This window comes from Gracilinanus agilis, chromosome 1 (assembly GCF_016433145.1).
Source record: "Gracilinanus agilis isolate LMUSP501 chromosome 1, AgileGrace, whole genome shotgun sequence".
NCBI classification, from domain to species: domain Eukaryota; kingdom Metazoa; phylum Chordata; class Mammalia; order Didelphimorphia; family Didelphidae; genus Gracilinanus; species Gracilinanus agilis.
Genome location: NC_058130.1, coordinates 589,833,922 through 589,852,490, shown reverse-complemented (window position 1 = coordinate 589,852,490; position 18,569 = coordinate 589,833,922). Strand labels below are relative to the sequence as shown.

At 34.7% G+C, this 18,569-nt stretch overlaps 1 protein-coding gene across 1 annotated transcript in view; it reads left to right on the top strand.

Annotated features, from left to right (window-relative positions):
• The window catches only part of CARMIL1 (capping protein regulator and myosin 1 linker 1), a 394,009-nt gene that overhangs the window by 168,643 nt on the left and 206,797 nt on the right, over positions 1-18,569 (top strand). The window contains exon 3 of the mRNA XM_044667332.1: positions 9,474-9,524. Within this exon, the coding sequence (XP_044523267.1) occupies positions 9,474-9,524 (51 nt within the window). The remainder of the gene's footprint in view (positions 1-9,473; positions 9,525-18,569) is intronic.

Below are 18,569 nucleotides of genomic sequence, written 5' to 3'. Positions count from 1 at the left end.
CAAGTCATATTTTTAGATTAATACAATTTACAATGAAATCAGTTACATTTAATTGTAGTCTTAAGAATTTTGTTTTTAACTTAGTTCATGGATCCCATGTTAATAGCCCATGGCCCAATTAGTACTTCTGTCTAATTTAAAAACAAAAATATCAACAACAAAATTCAAATTATAATACAATAAAAATAATTCAAAACATGTTTACTGAAAATGCAAGATAAGGAAAATACAAAATGTTCTTGTCCAACCTTGTGACACACATTATCCATAAGACATACAGGAAGAAAAGACTCCTAGGGAACAATGCATGGTCTGGGTAGCTCATGTTTGGGCGGTGGCGAGGAAGATGTGTGGTATTTATCATTGGTAAATCATAACTTATTTGTAAAAAAAAATGATCCTCAAGTGCAATGCATTTGTTTTCTTTTGAAGGAAAATTGAGCAGAGACATCTTTCCTATTAATGGCTACCTTTATTTAGTGATCTTTAGGGCCCAAGCATTTGTATCTTCTATTGTTTAATTAGGGAGACAATACAGTTTAAGTCTCCCCCCCCCCCCCAAGAGATATCATACAAGAGGTTTGGAAACCATAGGATGATAGCAATTAGAGCTCAAATAAAACTTAGAAATCACCTAGTTGAAATTCCTCATTTTCCAAATGAAGTATTGAAAGTTAAGGAAGTTTTATTTGTGGAAAATGATGTAAGAAGTAGTTTGCAAAGTAGGAATTAAAACTCCATATCATGTATTCTTTTTCATTATAACACACTTTTGCTTCCAAACTTTTGGTCAAATCTTGAGTCTAATATCATTATTAATCTTAAGATTTTTGTTTCTTTTTGGATAGCTTAATTTATTTAACAATGATGATGATTATATTTAGTGTTTTAAGGCATTTTAAGTTCTTTCTTTATAAGATATATCTATAAGATATAAAGTAATTAGTCCAAGTATTAACTTCATTTTACAGATGAAGAAACTGAGACACTGAGGCTGTGACTTTTCAGCAGCTAGTAAATGTTACAAAAGCAAGTAAATGCAGAATAATATAAAAGGCATACAATTTTAAGATTTTATAATTTCTCAGTTTGTTAAAACAGTACTCTATCAAAATATTAACAAAATTTTTTATTTCATTTGACTGCAGCTTAGTTTTCATTTAATGTTCTTCATTTATATAATTATCATAGTGCATCTTCTTGGTTTCTCTCTGCTTTATTCACTCTCTATACTAATGCCTTCTATGACCTTAAGTAAGTCATACTTTCTTCATTTGTAAAATGTTGCCAATCAAAAGACTGGCAATGTTGAATAGTAAAGAACCATTTTGAGCAAGTCATTTTTTCAAAAAGCTACATTTTTATGGAACAGTTTTATTATATAAGTGTCGATTGTGACATATCAGATGGAGTGTTGGCTATGGAGTGAGGATGACTTGGGTTTGAACTATTTCTCACATAATTACTGGTTGTGAGATATTTGGATGAGTCTTATAAACTCTCTGAGCCTTAGTATTTTCAACTATAAACTGAGGATAATAATAGCACTTATCTAATAGAGTTGTGAGGATCAAATGAAATAAAGTGTTTCACAAACTTTGTTACATAATACACGAACCATTATTATACAATCTCTTTATATTTTTTCCAATTACAATAATAATAATAATAGTTCACATTTATGCAGTGCTTTTTAGTCACAAATTATGATCTATATGATATAGGTCTGAAAGGAATTTTATAGAGCCATCTAGCCCATTTTCTTTATATCAAGAACTGGGACCCAAATAGGTCAGGTAAGCAACTTATTGATGTACATAGTTGAGTATCAAAAATCTTAGGAGTCCAACTCAGAACCTCTCATCCCAAATCCAAAAATCTTTCTTCTAAATCAAGTCATCACTGCCTACCAATTTACAAAAGCACTTTACAGTAATGCGTTATCACATTTGATCTCCACAGAAGACTTATGTAGTAGGTTCTATACTTATCATCATTCTCATTTTATAAATATTAGAAATGAGACTCAGAAGAGTTTAGTGAATCACTTATCACCACAGTGATAAAATGTAAGTGACAAAGGCAGGATGTGAATAGAAGTCTCTACTAAAAGTCTGGATCTCTTTTTAAATTCTCTCTTGCTTTCAAAATCAATCTGACCAATTCACCCATTTCTTAGCAGTGAATTACTATAGCACTCCATTTTGCCTCCAATAGGTATGAGAGAGCACTGCATTTGAACTTTACTGGTAATGACCTATACATTTTTGTTTTCATTTGATACATAGAAGTTATGAAGGTTCCAGAAGGACTTAGGCACACATATGTCTTGGGAAAAGGGGGGAGGGTCCAATGGAGCTCTCATGGCCTTTTTCCATTAGTACATTAGTACAATTAGTTAGTTTTTCAAATTACCTGATTGTCATCTTGGAAGGCAGAGAGAACCTGGCTATGAAGGGATTCTATGATTTAGAGCAAGAGGGGATCTTAAAAGTCACTAAAGTCAACCCCCTTGCTTTAGAGATGGGAAAACTGAGGCCTAAAGAGATGAACTAATTTAGTTATTCAGGTGGTAAGGAATAGTCCTGAAAGGTTTTATTTTTCTAAATCCAATCATCTTTTATTATATTATCCTGTTTGAGAAGATCAGGTATAAGAGATAGGAGGGAGGGAGAGAAGAGGAAGAAGAAAATCTGGTAGCAGTAATCATCTGGGGTGGTTTGGGCATCAGTTTCTAAATAGAGGCAAAGACTAAATAGAAGAACATTTGGTTAGTAAGTAACTAAAGGCAGGAGGAGAGAGCTTTCTGCTTGATTTCTGCTCCTACTTACTGAATGGTAGTATAAAAATCAATATGCAAGTATATAGAGACAGAGTCCTGAGAATGTATTTAACCGGGCTATCATAGTTTGTTGTCGACTAAAATTCCATGATTCCACTGTTACATTTCTCTATGTATAAAGATAGTATGACCATCTGACTTTTTTCCTTAGAAAGATGAGGGTTTGGTCTGTATTTTCTTTTTCAACATGGCTAAGATGGAAATATATTTTGTATGACTGCACATGTAAAATCAAGGAAGGGAAAGGGATGGGGGAATTTGGAATTTAAAATTTTTAGGAAAGAATGTTAAAAATTATTTTTTCCTAGTAATTAAGAAAAAACAAGAATAGAAAATGAGGGTTTGATAATGCAGGAAAACATTGAATAGAAAAATCTGCAGTTGTTTAATAATAAGAGGTAAGAGAATCTAAGAAGTGGCAATAGAGTCTGACCTGCTGTCACATGGAGTATATATAATTTTGGCCTTTTATGATCTTTCTGCCTTCTAGATATAGTAGCTAAGGATTGGCAGATAAGACCTTGGGTTGAACTGATCCAGATGTACCTGCATTAATTGGATCTCACCCTTCCTATTTCTAAATTTAAAAATTTAGGTTTGTGGTCCCTCCAGACTGGTCAGATTTCCTATTCAGCCACTAATAACTTCAACAATCAGAGCAGAGGGCAAAATTATAAAGTAGACTAAACTTTTCTTTCAATGATGTATTTTCTTCTCTTTTTGTACCCCCCCCTTCTCTTAAGTGTCCCCAAGGTACCAGTAATACCCACATGCTGTCTTTTGGTTGCCCCAAATTTCACACCCCTTCTAGTTTTGTTCATCCTTGAAGTAACCCCATACTTAATGCTGTTTTTCCAAACCAAAAGTTAGGATACATGACCCAACAGTGGACAAATTCCTTTTACAAGATCCTACTAAATGTATAATTTTCTTGCCCAATATCTTTATGGGGTAATCTAAATAATGGTGGCCATGCTCATACTTCAAAATTATGGACTTTCCTCAAATTCTAATAAAAACTCATTACTCAAGTTATCCAGTTCCAGGATTTAGTCAGTTATTGAGTGTAAATACATTTTAATTAATGAATGTTGGAAGAAGTAGATGATCTTTTCATGGATTCTGCATATGTACCTTACTTCCAGCATAGAAAGCTTAGGGCTACAATGAATTTTTTCTTTGAGGAGTACAAGGATTACAGAGCATATTAATTGTTTCCTACAGAAATAATGTCAGGAATAGAGATTATGTTTCTTGAAATGTCCACCAAAACTAATTCAGCCCTTGATGGAGTTGAATTCTAGTATTCATGCCATAGCATAGCATTACTACCGTTTATAACATAATATCATTTCTAAGTTGAGAGGCATCATGACTCGGTGGTTAGAGAGTTGGCCCCAGAGATAGAAAGATCTACAATGTATAAGGTAGTGTATTGAGAGAGAGTGTGTTGGGAAGAGGAAGAGGGAAAGGAAAAGGGAGAGGGGTGTAGGAGGAAAGAAATATATCAAATCATATTAGAGGCTGACTGTGAGGCCCTGGGAAAATTAATTTCTCTCTTAATACTCCAGGTAGCTCCGAAAGACTCATAAGTTGCAATGGTAGAGGGAGTTTCCTTATCTAGTAGTTCTTTGGATTGTTTTAATAATATCATTAATAAAGGGTTTTGATATTTGAAAATTACTTTACATATTTTGATTTTCAACAGCTTTCTGAAGTTGGTGTTTTTGTTATCCCCATTTTACAGAAGAGGAAATGGAGGCAGAGGGAGGATAAGTGATTCCACATCTATCAATTAAATCATAAGTCTCGCCCCTTTGTTCATTGTTTCTATAGGAAAACCAAAGCAACTTAGGACTGTGGTCAATAGAATTGGCTTTTTCTAATTCCCCTGTTCATTTTCTGTAGGGCCCATAACAACTGAAATAGAATGGGATGGAGGTGGGAGGCATACTAGAATGAGTTTCCTGAAGATGAGGGAAAGGGTCCAGATCTTTATTTGATGGTAGAAGTCTAAGGCTTTGAGTAGTAGTAATATAGCTCTGTGATGGTGTCATTTGTAGTCTCTGTTGCTTTAGTAGTGCTGGCTGTTGTGTTGGTGTGGTGTTGGCTCCACCACCTGGTTGTTAAAGTAGACTTGAGTAAATAAGTGCTGTCAGAACAGGAAAAAAAAATAAAAAAAAATAAATAAAAGAAGCTGATGTCTTGGGCAGCCTCTGGAAGTAAAGGCAAAAGAAAGTTTTTGTAGCAGTTTTAACGGGACAGAGATTTCCAAGATAACAGTAAATGGACTTTTCTAAGTTTGACAATTTGTAATTTGGTGGCTCCTTGTAAATGGAATCACCATGGTTAAGTGGCATGAGGTAGCACACTAACCATCTTTTTTACTGTTACACAATTGGGAAAAAAATTCTACAAATGTTTGGTTCAGTTACACCAACAGTCTGAGAACAAGTACATTACATTGCCTACAGTGCTTAAGGCAGTGTGCTGAGAAAGAGACACAGACAATGACAGAGAAAAAGACAAGGATAGAGTCAGAAATAGATAAAGAGACAGATATAGGCAAGCAGAGTCAGAGACAGACAGACAAGTAGAGACAAAGACAGCTAGAGAGATGAAGAAAAGAAGAAAAGAGAAGGAAGAAGAGGGAGAAAGAGATTAATGTATGTCTTCAAAGAGAGCTATGGTTTGGCACAGGACATATTGAATATTTGATTTCATAAATTTTCAAATCTACAACTAGCAGGGTCTTTTCTGTACTTTAAACAATATCTATGGTCCAAGCAGGGTTCAATCCTATGATGAGTTTCAGGTAGACAAAATGATTGCCAATCTTATAAAATTACATACAAACTAAATATGGTTATAATTTGAAAACAGAATTTTAGAAGGAACTGTCCCTTTCTGCTTTGCCCTTTGATCTCAAGCAACTCAACAACTATTTAATAACCATCAGTTAAATTTGAAGTTAGTTTTGAGTTCTGTGAAGATAAACGTGGAAAACAGTACAGTCCCTGCCTCCAAGAAAATTAGTCTGTTGGGGGGGGGGTACCAGACATAAATACAAATAATCATAGTACCTGTAATAATGTAATGCATGGAGTGGGGAGAATAGAGAATGAGAGAGAGAGAAACATTCTTCTCACAGGCTTGGATTGATGGGAATCAGAAGCTCTGTTCCTTCTAGTTAGGTGCAGAATCATTAGATCTTACACTCTTTACTCTGTAGATGTCATCTCACCTATTAATATGAACCAAAGACCATCATGCCTTGTCATCTATCCCTCTATTTTACCTGTAGAATTTTCTAGTTTTTTCATGCTATCTGTAGCTTAACTTTCTTTTACATGTTGTCTCTACTCCAATTTAGAATGTGAGTTTCTGAACAAAGACTATCAAGGTTTTTTTGATTTGCATCTTCAGAGCCCAGCCCAATATTGTTCTTAAGCACAGAAAGAATGCTTGATATTTATTCATCCACTGTCAAGTTTCTGTAGGTTTTTCTTCTTTTTTTTTTCTTTCTTTTTGCTAAGGTGTCAGCTTCTTTATCATCTACATTTTCTTTCATTATTTCTAACCAAAAAATTACCTAGGATTTTTTACAATATTTCTTTTAGTTAAAATGTGTGTAGAACTTTAGAGGAAAAATTACTTCAATTCAGCATGCTTTTATGAAACAACTATGATGTACAAGAATATTTTAGTTAGGTTTGAAGGACACAGAAAACCAACTGATAGTCATAAGACTACTTTTCTGTCTTTATATATTACAGAGATGCTTTGATAAGTTTCCTTACTCTCACATACACTTTTTAAACCTTAGCTTTTTTGGAGCTCTCCAGATCTTTCTGGTCAATTTATCATGACACTGAACTTCCAGAATGGCGATGAAACTCCCAGAAGAACATTGTAGAATGTTAAAATGGGAGTGATCCAATGGGAGATTAGTCAGTTTAATTCCCTCAGGTCTCATATCATACATGATGAAGTGATGCCTCGCAGAAATTAAATGATTTGACCCTAAGTATTTGGGGTAGAGCCATTTTTTAAACTTCTCTCTTGATTCTCAGCCTGCTCTTCTTTTCATCTCTCTTTTCAGGCTGTTGAATATTAATCTATCAATAAACATATTTTTAAACTCTAGTCTTCTGTTGAAGTAACAGCTCTTAGACAAAAAGGCAGGGCTAGGCAAAAGGAGTTTGGTGACTTGCTTGGGGCCACACAGGAAGTATCAGAGGACAGTTTTGAACCCAGGTCCTTCTGAGCATAGGCTCTGTGCTCTATATACTGAGCAACCTAGCTGCTCCCAAAAAATATTTGAAAAAAAAATACTTGCTTTGGCAGACATTGTGCATGGCATTAGGGATACAAAAAAATAGCCCCTAATTTTTAAGAAGTTTACGATCTATTTCTTCTCTTGGCTTAAAATGGGTTCAAAGATGTGTATTTTCCTTATTTCCTGCCATCTCAAAGGTGAAAAGTAGCTCAAGTGCCATCTCATTCAATCAGTATAGGAATCTACTCATAGGTGGTCATCCAGCCTTGACTCGATGATTTACAATGAGAGAGGATCTCATCATCTCCTGAGTTAACTTATTCTATTTTTGGACAGTTCTAATCTTTAGAAGAGGCACTTAAGTGGCACAATGGTCACATTAGCTGTGTGATCCTGGGCAAGTCATTTAACAACCTTTGCCTTTAGTTCTGTCATCTATAAAATGAACTGGAAAAAGAAGTGGCAAACCATTCCAGTATCTTTGCCAATAATATCTCAAATGGGATAACAAAAAGTTGGAGTAGACAAGATTAAATAGCAACAACCTGTAAAGATCATTAGAAAGTTGAGTCAAATAATTTTTTAAACTTAATTGTTTGAATTTTTTCTGAAATTGACATAAAATAAAATAAACATTTCCATATACCTAGGAGAAGAGAAAAAATAAGACAGATTTCTATTTTATAAATAATATATTTTTCTTTTAAGAATATCAACTTTAACCTGTAGCTCTTAAAGCTTTCCTGCTTGTCTGTGCTTTTGTTTGGACTTCTCTCTGTTCTCTTCACTAAATCCTAAGCGATTTCTCACCCCCCGCCAATCTATTCTTATTTCCATTTGTCTTCCCATCCTAGCTAGGTGATATAGTAGGTAGAGAGGATTTAAGAAGATCTGTATTCAAAACCATCCTTAGATACTTAAGAATTGTGTGATCCAGGATCACATGCTTCTGACATATACTAGGTGCTTGATCCCTCCCTCCCCTTCCCTTCATTGGGGGAAAATCCTGTATAATAAATACATACAATTAAACAAAACAAATTCTTGTACTGGTTGTATCCTAAAATGCATCTTGAGTACATCACTTCTCTGTCAGGTCAGTAGCATACTCCCTCATCAGTCCTTTGGAAGTGTAGTTGGTCATTGCACCATTTAGAGTTCTCAAGATTTTGAAAACTATTCTTTATACTATTGTTTTATACATTGTTCTTCTGGTTCTGCTCACTTCACTCTGCCTCAGTTCCAGTGGTGCAATAAAATCCTATTACAATTGTATAGTGCAATTTGTTTGGATAGCCTCAACATTTACTAGGCACTCTGTGCTAGGTGTTGGCTGTACCATGACAGAACAAAACTCTGCCCTCAATGAATGTTCAGTCAAATAGAAAGGAAATGGCCCAGGAAAGTAACATGTACATAATAAGTTACATACCATGTAATTTGAGGAGGAATTATGAAAGGTTTCAGAGTAAATTTTACCATTAAAACTTCTCATTATTTCTATTTTTGCCTTCTCATGACCAGCAGAGCAAACCTAATCCCATTTTCCTTCAAATAATGGAACCTATTCCCAAATACCTCTAAATCTTCCCATTTAAAAGATAATATCCCCCAATCCTTTATTAGATCCCTATATGTCTTGATCTTAAGGCTTCTCCCTGCTCTAGTCACCTTCTTATATATGATGAGACACAGCAGATAGAATATCGGACTTGGAGAGAGGAAGATCTGAGTTCAAATGTGAACCCAGAAACTTGCTAGCTTTGTGACCCTGGGCAAACCAATTAAGTTCTATCTGCCTCAGGGTTGCTGTGTGGAGTATAATGTGGAGATAATGTTTGTAAAACTCTTAGTACAGTGCCTGGCATATAGTAGGCACGTAATAATATTTGTTGCCTTATGAATAGTCTCTCTGAATATGAATAGACATTTTATAGGCTCTAGTCCAGTTGAATATGTCACAGGTCATGGCCATGCCCTTTTTTCATTAGTTCTGCATTTTACAGCTAGCCTGCTTAAGCAGCTAAGACTACATCGAGGAATTGGGGTACCTGGAAAAACAAATATTAATGATTAGTGTGAGAATGTGGGGAACGAACTTCCAAACTGGCTAGAAGATTGTTAAGGGTGACTTCTATATTCAGGCAATGCCTGACCATGCTTAATTTAAAGATTATTAGTTTACTTCACAAAGAATGGATCACTCAAAGGACAATGGGTAAGTACACAGTGAGAATACATTCAAATTTCAATGAATCATATATTTCTTTGTACAGTCATAGTTTTAGTGATGGTCACTAAAATGCTCCTGTTCCCTGCTGTTCCTTACGCTTGTCTTCTTCTAATTTATAGGTGCTTACATCATGTCGGGCCTTTCTTGTGACAGCTCGAATTCCCACCAAGGTAAGTAATTTTTATCCCTTATCATTTACCTCTGGGGTATTAATCAGTCACTTGTGATTTAGAGCTACAAATGCTATAAGTGATTGTTGTCCTTTCTTCAGAAGGAATACTAAAGGGAATTGGAATAGACCAGTCTTTCCAAACTATTTCACCCCTTTGTCAATTTTTTTGGGAGGCATTTTTGAATCAGTGTTTCAGCATCTGGCTTCTGGTATCTTATTTTATTTCTCTTCTCTTTGCTTTTTTATCCTATTTTTCTGTCTTGTATTTCCCAACTAGCACATGACTTTGATTTCTCATGACTAATTCTTCCTTGGAAGGAGAACATGTAGGATTGATTATGAATGATATGCTAGTGATTTGCTTTCTTAAGACTATTCTGTCTCCTACAAAATAACATAAATCAATTTAATTTCTGAGAATTAATCATTTTTTTCTGAGAATACTAGTCCTCATTTTCTATACCCTATACCAGTGATGGGCAAACTTTTTAAAGAGGGGGCCAAAGGAAAGGAAATGCTCATCTGTCTGTCTGTCTCTAAGGCAGTTCTTTCAAAGTTTCATTGTATTGTATTCTACTCATTGTATTCATCAGATTAGGAATAATGTGGTGTGGCTGGATAAAACATTTCAGGGGCCACATCTGGCCCACTGGCCATAGTTTCCCATCACTGCCCTATACCATTCAAAGATAAACTATAATACAATATTCTTGAATTTTAATCCGAAGATTCATTGCATCTGTTGACCTTAAAGACAAGCAAAACCTGAGTGCAATTCATGTCTTTGATGTTTACCAACTTAGTGACCATCGGCAAGTCACCTTTCTGCATTTAATTTTTCTTATGGGTAAAATGAGGATAATGGTAACTTTAGCACCTATTTCAAAGGATTGTTGTAAACATTAATAAAATAATGCAGAACATGTTAAGATCAGTTCCTGCAGCTAGTATTATTGTTATTGGCAGAAAGAGTGGCAATGAAAGAATAACATAGAGTTCTGGATTTGGAGTTAGGAAGACCTAAGTTCAAATTCTGCTTCCTATACTTATTTGTTATGGACAAGTCATTTAATCTGACTCACAGATAAATCACTTAATCTGGCCTCAATTTTTTCTTTTATTTGAATTTTTAAAATTTATTTCTTTTATCTGGATTTAGTTGGATTAATTCAGTAGTTCTCATTGTATGGTTTTAGAACACACAGGATCTCACTTATCAGGAGAGTCTGGAAGGCCAAAATTATTTTTACAATACTACCAATACCAAGATGCCTTAATTTCTAATACAGTAAATAGGTATAATTGAAAATTCATAAGAACTTTTGGAAGGTGTAGGTTCTCAAAAAATTTTAGGGTTATAAAGAATTTTATCCTGATATAAATTCTTTGTAATAACTGTAAGACTAAATAGATGGCCTCTAAAATCCCCTCCAACTCTCTATATATGATCATTATCATCCTTTAACTTGAAAAGCAGAAAAATTTGAGGTTGTATTCCTGAAGAATTTTAAAACTACAGAAGAGCTTCATCAACCTGGTTTAGGTTAGGAGAGAATATTTTTGACTTTAAGGAGAGAAATAGACTAGGTAACTTTTAAATTGTATTTCTGTCCTTAATATCATATGATTTTTCATTTCTTCTCTGTTGAGAAAATAATTTGTCTTCAATTTTTCTTTTGTGTGTATGCATACCCATAAATAAATAGACAAATAGATAAATAAATAATATTTGAATTTATATAGAAATATAATTATATAATGTATGTTTAAATATAAGTATCTATTGTGCATGCATACACACGTGCACACAAACAAACAAGTAAATAAATAAGTATATATGCCTGTTCCCTAATGAATTTGGAGAATTAGCAGCAAGCATCACTCATTTTCTTTCCAGTCTCTTACCAGTTGGATTTAAAAAGTTGCTCTAAGGGACAATTTTTTTCTTCTCTCCATTCACCTCATTAAAAAAGATATATCTATAGAACAAATATATTTTATTCCTGTGTAAGTGAAATCTGGATGGAAGATCTATACATTTTAAAACTTTTCTGGATGGTTCCGAGTTCTGAAGATGGTTGAGAGGAAAAGGATTAGGCATTAAGTAAAGAATTACGCTACAGGTGAAGAATCCATTATAGTCATAGAATATATGGGTTTTAGAAAAAGTCAAATGGTCTTTTGAACTGCAGGTTCTTGAAGAATGCATTCACATTAAATACAAATGTTACTGACTCTTTGGAAAGGATATTATTTCTATATTTGCCTTGATCATTCTTCACTTACCCTGTTTCCTGTCTTGTTCCATTTTTGCTGTGTCCTGAGGCTTTTCAATGTGAAATATCTTACAACCAGTAAGGCAAAATCAGCTAGGACATTTTCTTTAAGCCACTTCAGTTGTCATGAATAAACCATGGTGTCTTTTTTCCCCACAATGTGACTTGTTCTTCCATGTTTTCCCTTTGGGGTAGAAAGCTGTCCATATGCCATTGTCATCCTAGACTGATCAGTGGAGCTAATATCATTGACTGTCTTGGACAAGAGCTATTAATTATCAAGTATAATAATTATTTTAGCTGGGATGACTTGTGAGCACATTCCAAAAATTGCAAGTTAAAAAATATAAATTTATTAGTCTCTCTTTCTGGAAAAAGAGGCAACAATTCCTAGTGACTTGAGGGTCTCCTTCCTGTCTACTTAAAATGTCTTGAGCAAAACTGGTCTTATTTCAGGAGTCCCTTTCTTCAAGGTCTGGCAATGATTCTTCCTTGTGTCCAGAGTCAAGTTACAGTAGTGCTTGATATGTATGTGACTTTGTCCTTAGCCTTTTTGTTATTTTCTTCTTTTGTTTCCTGTCTTATTGTCTTTAATTTTTTTCATCTATTCTTGATTTGTTTTCTGATTTGTAGTACTTATTATCTGGGGGAAGAGGGAATAAAAACTTATTTATTTATTTTTATGTATTTAAAAATTAAAAAATATATAAAAATAAAAAACATACCTTCTGTCTTAAAATTCATACTAAGTATCAGTTCCAAGGCAAAAAAGAACTAGGCAATGGAGGTTAAGTGACTTGCCCAGAACCACACATCTAGGAAGTTGATATTTGAACTCATGACCTCTCATCTATAGGTCTGGCTTTATATTCATTGAACCACTTAGTTGCCGCTGGAACAAGTATTTATTAAGCATGTATTCTGTGCTAGACACTGTCTAGCACTATTTTACTAAGTGCTTTTACAAGTATTCTCTCATTTAGCTCTCCTAGGAGGTGAGTGCTATTATTATCCCCATTTTACAGTTGATGAAACTGAGGCAGATAGAGATTAAAGGAAGGGAAGGAGAAGGGAATAAACATTTATATAGCACCTATCATGTTTGGAGCACTATGCTAATGTATATATTTTTAATAATTTTATACATGTATATATTTTTAATAATTTATGATTACAAATATTATCTTCCTTGATCCTCTCACAATAACTTCAGGAGGTAGATGCTATTATTATCTCCATTTTACAATTGATGAAACCAAGGTAAATAGTGGTTAAGTGGTTTGCCCTGGGTCACACAGATAGTAAATATCTGAGGTCAGATTTTAAAATCAGTCTTTCTGACCCGGATCCAGTGCTCCATCCTCTTCAATACCCAGCTACTGTCCTCATGTGGTGTGTAACCCAGGCTATCATTTTTGCTTGTTTGTTCAATTTATGACCACACCCTGTTTCCCCAACTAGACATTATACTCTTCAATCCTTTTTGTCAAACTTATTTTAATTTTCTGCTATGTATAATGGGGGGTTGAGGATGGAAAAATGACATGCAGCCCAGTGCAGAGAATAAAACACAAATAATCACAATATACATTTAAATCAAATGTAGCTTATGTATAAATGGAATCAAATGGAGGGCTAAGTAAGATTGCTTTTAGGCCAATCAAGAGAGACAAAGGAGAGGGTGGCATGTAACCTACACCCTGGAGAAAGAAAAGAATTTCAATAAGAGGTGGAGAAAGACTGTTTCAGGCATGGGAAACATCTGTACAAATGCATAGAGGCAAAAAGAGGGAAGCAGAATGAGACTGGAACTGTGTCTTAACTAGTTCTTGGAAGAGCAGAGAATAAAATTCAGGTTACCTGATATCCTAGTCAAAGCTCTTTGCATGACAGTTATGCTGTTAGGAAACTGCCTTCATTTTTCTGCTGGAAGAGAGATTAGACTTGTTTTACTTGGCCCCAGAGAGCAGCTGCAAAGGCAGATTGAGGCTTGCTGTGGAGAAGTTTTAATTCCTGACAATTAAAAATATCTCAAAGTGGAATGGGCTACCTCAAGAGGCAGTGAGGTTCCCAATCCTGGAGATCTTCAAGTAAAAACCAGGTGAACTCTTGTTGAATAAGTTGTAAAAGAAATCATTCTCCAACTATGGATTGAAAGAGATTGCCTCCAAGTTCCCTTATAGCTCTGAGATTCTACAATTCTTTGTAGCTCTCTAAGAAGCCCCCGGCTCCTTGTCCCTTATTAAGAGAAGCTCTGAAATGTTTTTTGCTGATGCTGAAAGTGTTGCATCTAGTATTGGAAATGACCTTATAGGAAATCCAGTCCAGCCCCCTCACTTTTTAGTGGAGAAACTGAAGCTTAGAGCATCTGTCACCTGCTCAGGGTTATAAAAGTAGTAGGTAACAGAGCAAGGCTCTATTCAGGTTTTCAAGATCATTGCTGTTTTTCTCCACATACCTCTGCCATCTTCAGCCATTCCTTTGGCTTGCTTGCCTCTCTTTAATTTGGCAATGAAATACTTTTCAAATTCAATTGTTTTCTAAATGAAACTTTGAATTATGTTATGTATCTTTAAAAACTTTAAAAACTTTTGGTCTAGGTTTGGTAAACTGGGGATGGTGATAACATTGACTCTTCCCTTTCCTCCCCATTAGGATTCATTTATGTAGTGGAAAAACTTGGGAAACATTCATTTCTGTTTCAGAATGTGATTGTAATCTGAATGGATATAATATTGGATTAAAAATAAATATGTATGGATAACAATTGCCATGGCTCACATTTGTAAAAGCTGAATTTGCATTGTTATTCAATGTTTTTTGTTTTTTCTTCAGTCCTGTCTGATTCTTGTGAACCCATTTGGGGTTTTCTTGGCAAAGATACTGGAATGGTTTACCATTTCCTTCTCCAGCTAATGAACATATAGAGTAGAAATAAAAAAATCATACTCATTCTTTTTTCCTTCCTTCCTTCCTTCCTTCCTTCCTTCCTTCCTTCCTTCCCTGTCTTTCTGTCTGTTTCTGTCTTTGTCTGTCTGTCTGTCTGTCTGTCTGTCTGTCTGTCTGTCTCTTCCCAACTGGCAGTTTGAAGGTATTCAGGTTAATGGAAACTCAGTAGGAGTTAGGTCAGGAATGACAGAGAAAGATAGATCTAACATGTATTGTAGGTTTTTAAATAAATATCAGACATTATGCTATGCACTGGAGCTAGAATTGCAAGAAAGCAAAAAGGGCGCTATAGGAAGACAAAATATAAAGTGAGCTACAGAGAGAGTGAGGGTGTATGTGAGGGAAGAGTATCACTGTTAAGGAAGTTTTGATCAGTCTGGAGAGTTGAGTTACTAGTGAAGTTAGCATAGCTGGGGCTACTCAAAAACATTGCTTACAGGTGGCTATTCTACCAATCAGTAGAGAGGAAGAGTCAATGAAAATTTTTATTTACTGAATAATCTATTAGGACTAGCTATATCTGGAATCCATTTGCCTACCGAGTATACTAATGGGTAAGTGAATGAGTACAAGAGTGACACAGAGCTATACTTGATTTAGTGTTCTCTTTCTCCTTGCTATCTCATTCTCTAATACCTTTGCTATTTAGCCAGAGCAAGAAAAATAAAAATACTCATACCCATGCTTAAAGGGTTTAATTTGCTTCATAGAAAGAAATTTAGGGCAATAATTTAAGGATCTAATGAAAAGTTCATAGTAAAAGAACCCGATTGCAAAGAGGCATATTTCTGCCTCTTTTGTTTAGTATGTACTTTGTTTTGTGATGATTTACTTGACTTTTTTCAGAATGTTAATTTTAAAGCCCCCCCCCCCCCAAAAAAAAACCAGAACCAAAAATGTCTTTTGCATAATTTTTCAAAAGGAATTTCCCAAGTTTGAGTGTCCCTACTGAGCTTTGGTTTAGGAAACCAATGGGATTACTCTCCCAACTCTCTTTTCTTGAAACCTTGAAATACACATTCTATGGGTCTTTAACAGGTTATCATTAACACTCATTGTTATGTCCTTGACTTTGGGAGGCTATGTTTATTGCCAGAAGTGGAAGGTTCCAGCAATTATCAAGGTTAATCATTTGAATTTTTTTTATTCTGTTGTTTCCAGAAACTTCTTTTTATTACTGAGTGGTCAAGAAGGCCAAACACAAAGTCTTCCTTTCCTTCATCTTCAGGTTTGGGAATGTGCTAGTTTTAATGTTGGACACTAAACATCAGTGAGCTCTTTGCAAGTAGAGACTTTGTGTTTTACCAAAAAAAATTTTTTTTTAAACCTCCTATAGACCCCTAGCATCATGAGAACTTGACTAATGTTGGTTGAATGAATGCTACTTTTGCTTCTTAATTTCTGGAGCATAATAGAATTATGTATCACTGATTAGAATCTTAAAACTAATTTAAAGGATCTTAGAATATATAATGTACATTTGAAAAAACAGGATAATTAGAAACCTATTGCAGAAATTTTGATTCTCCATGAAACAACTCTTCCATTATTCTCCAGTCTCTGATTAATATTCTCATACTTTTTGTATTTTAATTGTACTTATTTCTTTCCTTGTTACCCTTCCTCTATTCAGCTCTATTCTGTCCCCCCACTTTTCTATCAATCTCCTGCCTCAGAGATGTGCAAGAACCAGTTTTTTTGAGAGCTAATTGTTAAAATTTCACAGAAAGCAATTACACTTCAGAAACTTGCAATCAGGGTTTGATTTATTGTTTTGTTGATTGTATGGATTTAATAAGGTGTCAATTATGCAGAGTAAACTTAATACTGAGTCATAATTACAATTTTTTAACTAGGTTCTTAAAAAATTTATGGGTCTACCCCTATCCCTTTCTTCAATGTCTTTTTGACTTTATCCTAGCGCTACTGTTGACCAGACACTGTCTCAACTGTGGGTAATTTCTAGGAGTTTTGAGGTACTTAATCTTGTTCACTGTCCCCTCTTAATTGCCTCAGGCCTCAGCACCATATCTGCCTATCTACCTTTAGCCTTGAATTTAGTGGAATTTAAGATGATGACCATAGGTGACAGGCAGCTTTAAAATGGACAACTGTTGTTATTGATCCTTGCTTTCAAAGACCAAGGCATCAACAACACAGCACCATGAAGCCCTCCCCTGCCCTTGCTTATGACTTTTTAGTTTCTTCCAGTTCCTGGATTAAACCTTCTTGACCAGGAAAGGTATTAATTAAATTAAAAAATTTCAATGTGAGACCCACATTAAACACCTTCCTTCTTCTATCTCTTTCCACATCTGAATTACCTGTCATGGTTGTATCCAATTCCAAAGATAAAATTTTGTAAGTTAGAAAGAGAAGAAAAAAACTATTGTAGACAAAAAAAGTTGAACGGATAAAGGGAATGAATAGAGACAACCGGTTATATTTTCTTTTTTTTAAATCCTTTTCTTTTATTTTAGAATCAATACTAAATATCAGTTCCAAGGCAGAAAAGCAGTAAGAGATAGGCAATTGCCCACAGCCATGCAGCTAAGAAGTATCTGAGGCTAGATTTAAACCCAAGTTTAAATCCCCCTGACTCCACTGTGTTACCTAGTTGCCCCAGTTATATTTTCTTAAGAAAGTATGAAGTGATATGTCTGAAGATATAGTGAAGTAAAGGAAACTATCTACCTTAGGTCTCTTCCCACCCCAATCCATCCTATATTCAGTTGCCAATGTGATTTTCCTAAAGCACAGGCCCAACTATGTTATCCCACTAATCAATGAGCTCTCATGGTACCCATTAATCTCTAAAATCAAATCCATATGCTTTGTTTGGCATTCAAAACTCTTCATAACCTAATGCCTTCCTGCCTTTCCAGTCTTATACTCTGTTCCCCAACAATATCCTTCAATCCAGTGACACTGACCTTCTTGCCCATCAAAGAATAAGAACCTCCTTTCTTGGCTCTGGATGTTTTCTCTCTCCATGCACTTCCTACCCCACCAATGCCTTGAATGCATTACATTTTCTTTCCAATTTGAAGCCCATTTTCTATATCAATCTTCTGCCAAATACTCTTAATCCTATTCCTTCCCTTCTGTTAATTATTTCTTCTTTATCCTCTATATGGCTTGTTCATATATATTTGTTTGCTTGTGAACTCCTTAAGGGCAAAGACTGTCTTTTGACTCTTTATGTGTCCCTAGCAGTTGGCACTTTGCTTGACCCATAGTAGGTATTTAAGAAATCTTTATCAACTAGCTGCTATGAAATAGGTGAAGAGATGATGAAGAGCACCTTTTAATCAAAATAAAAGGAGAAATAGTATTTTTAGCGAGATATCAAGAGAGGTCCTTCATGTAGAATGTTTGGGAATTTTAAGTAATTTTAACATTTGTGTATTGATTAAAAAAAAAACAACAAATGTTCTTTTTATCAGAACCTGCATGAAAATATGTGTGCATGTGTTCCTATATATAGGCATCTATGAAGTAAAACAAAGAAATGGAAACTGATAAATCAGAAAGAACATAGTTTAAAGCATGATAAAGTATATCCAAAACATTAGTAAACTGTCATTAATCATTTCCTTTTGAGTAGTTTTTTTAACAACAACAAAAAACATTTATCATTATAATTTAGCTGCTTACCTTTAAGGATAATCCTGGAGTGTGAGGGCAGAAGTTTTTATTGAACTGATATCTTGTTGATTCTGGGGAAATCTAACATTGTATTAAATGAATGTCTTTTTTTCTTCTTTTCTTTTCTTTTCTTTTCTTTTCTTTTCTTTTCTTTTCTTTTCTTTTCTTTT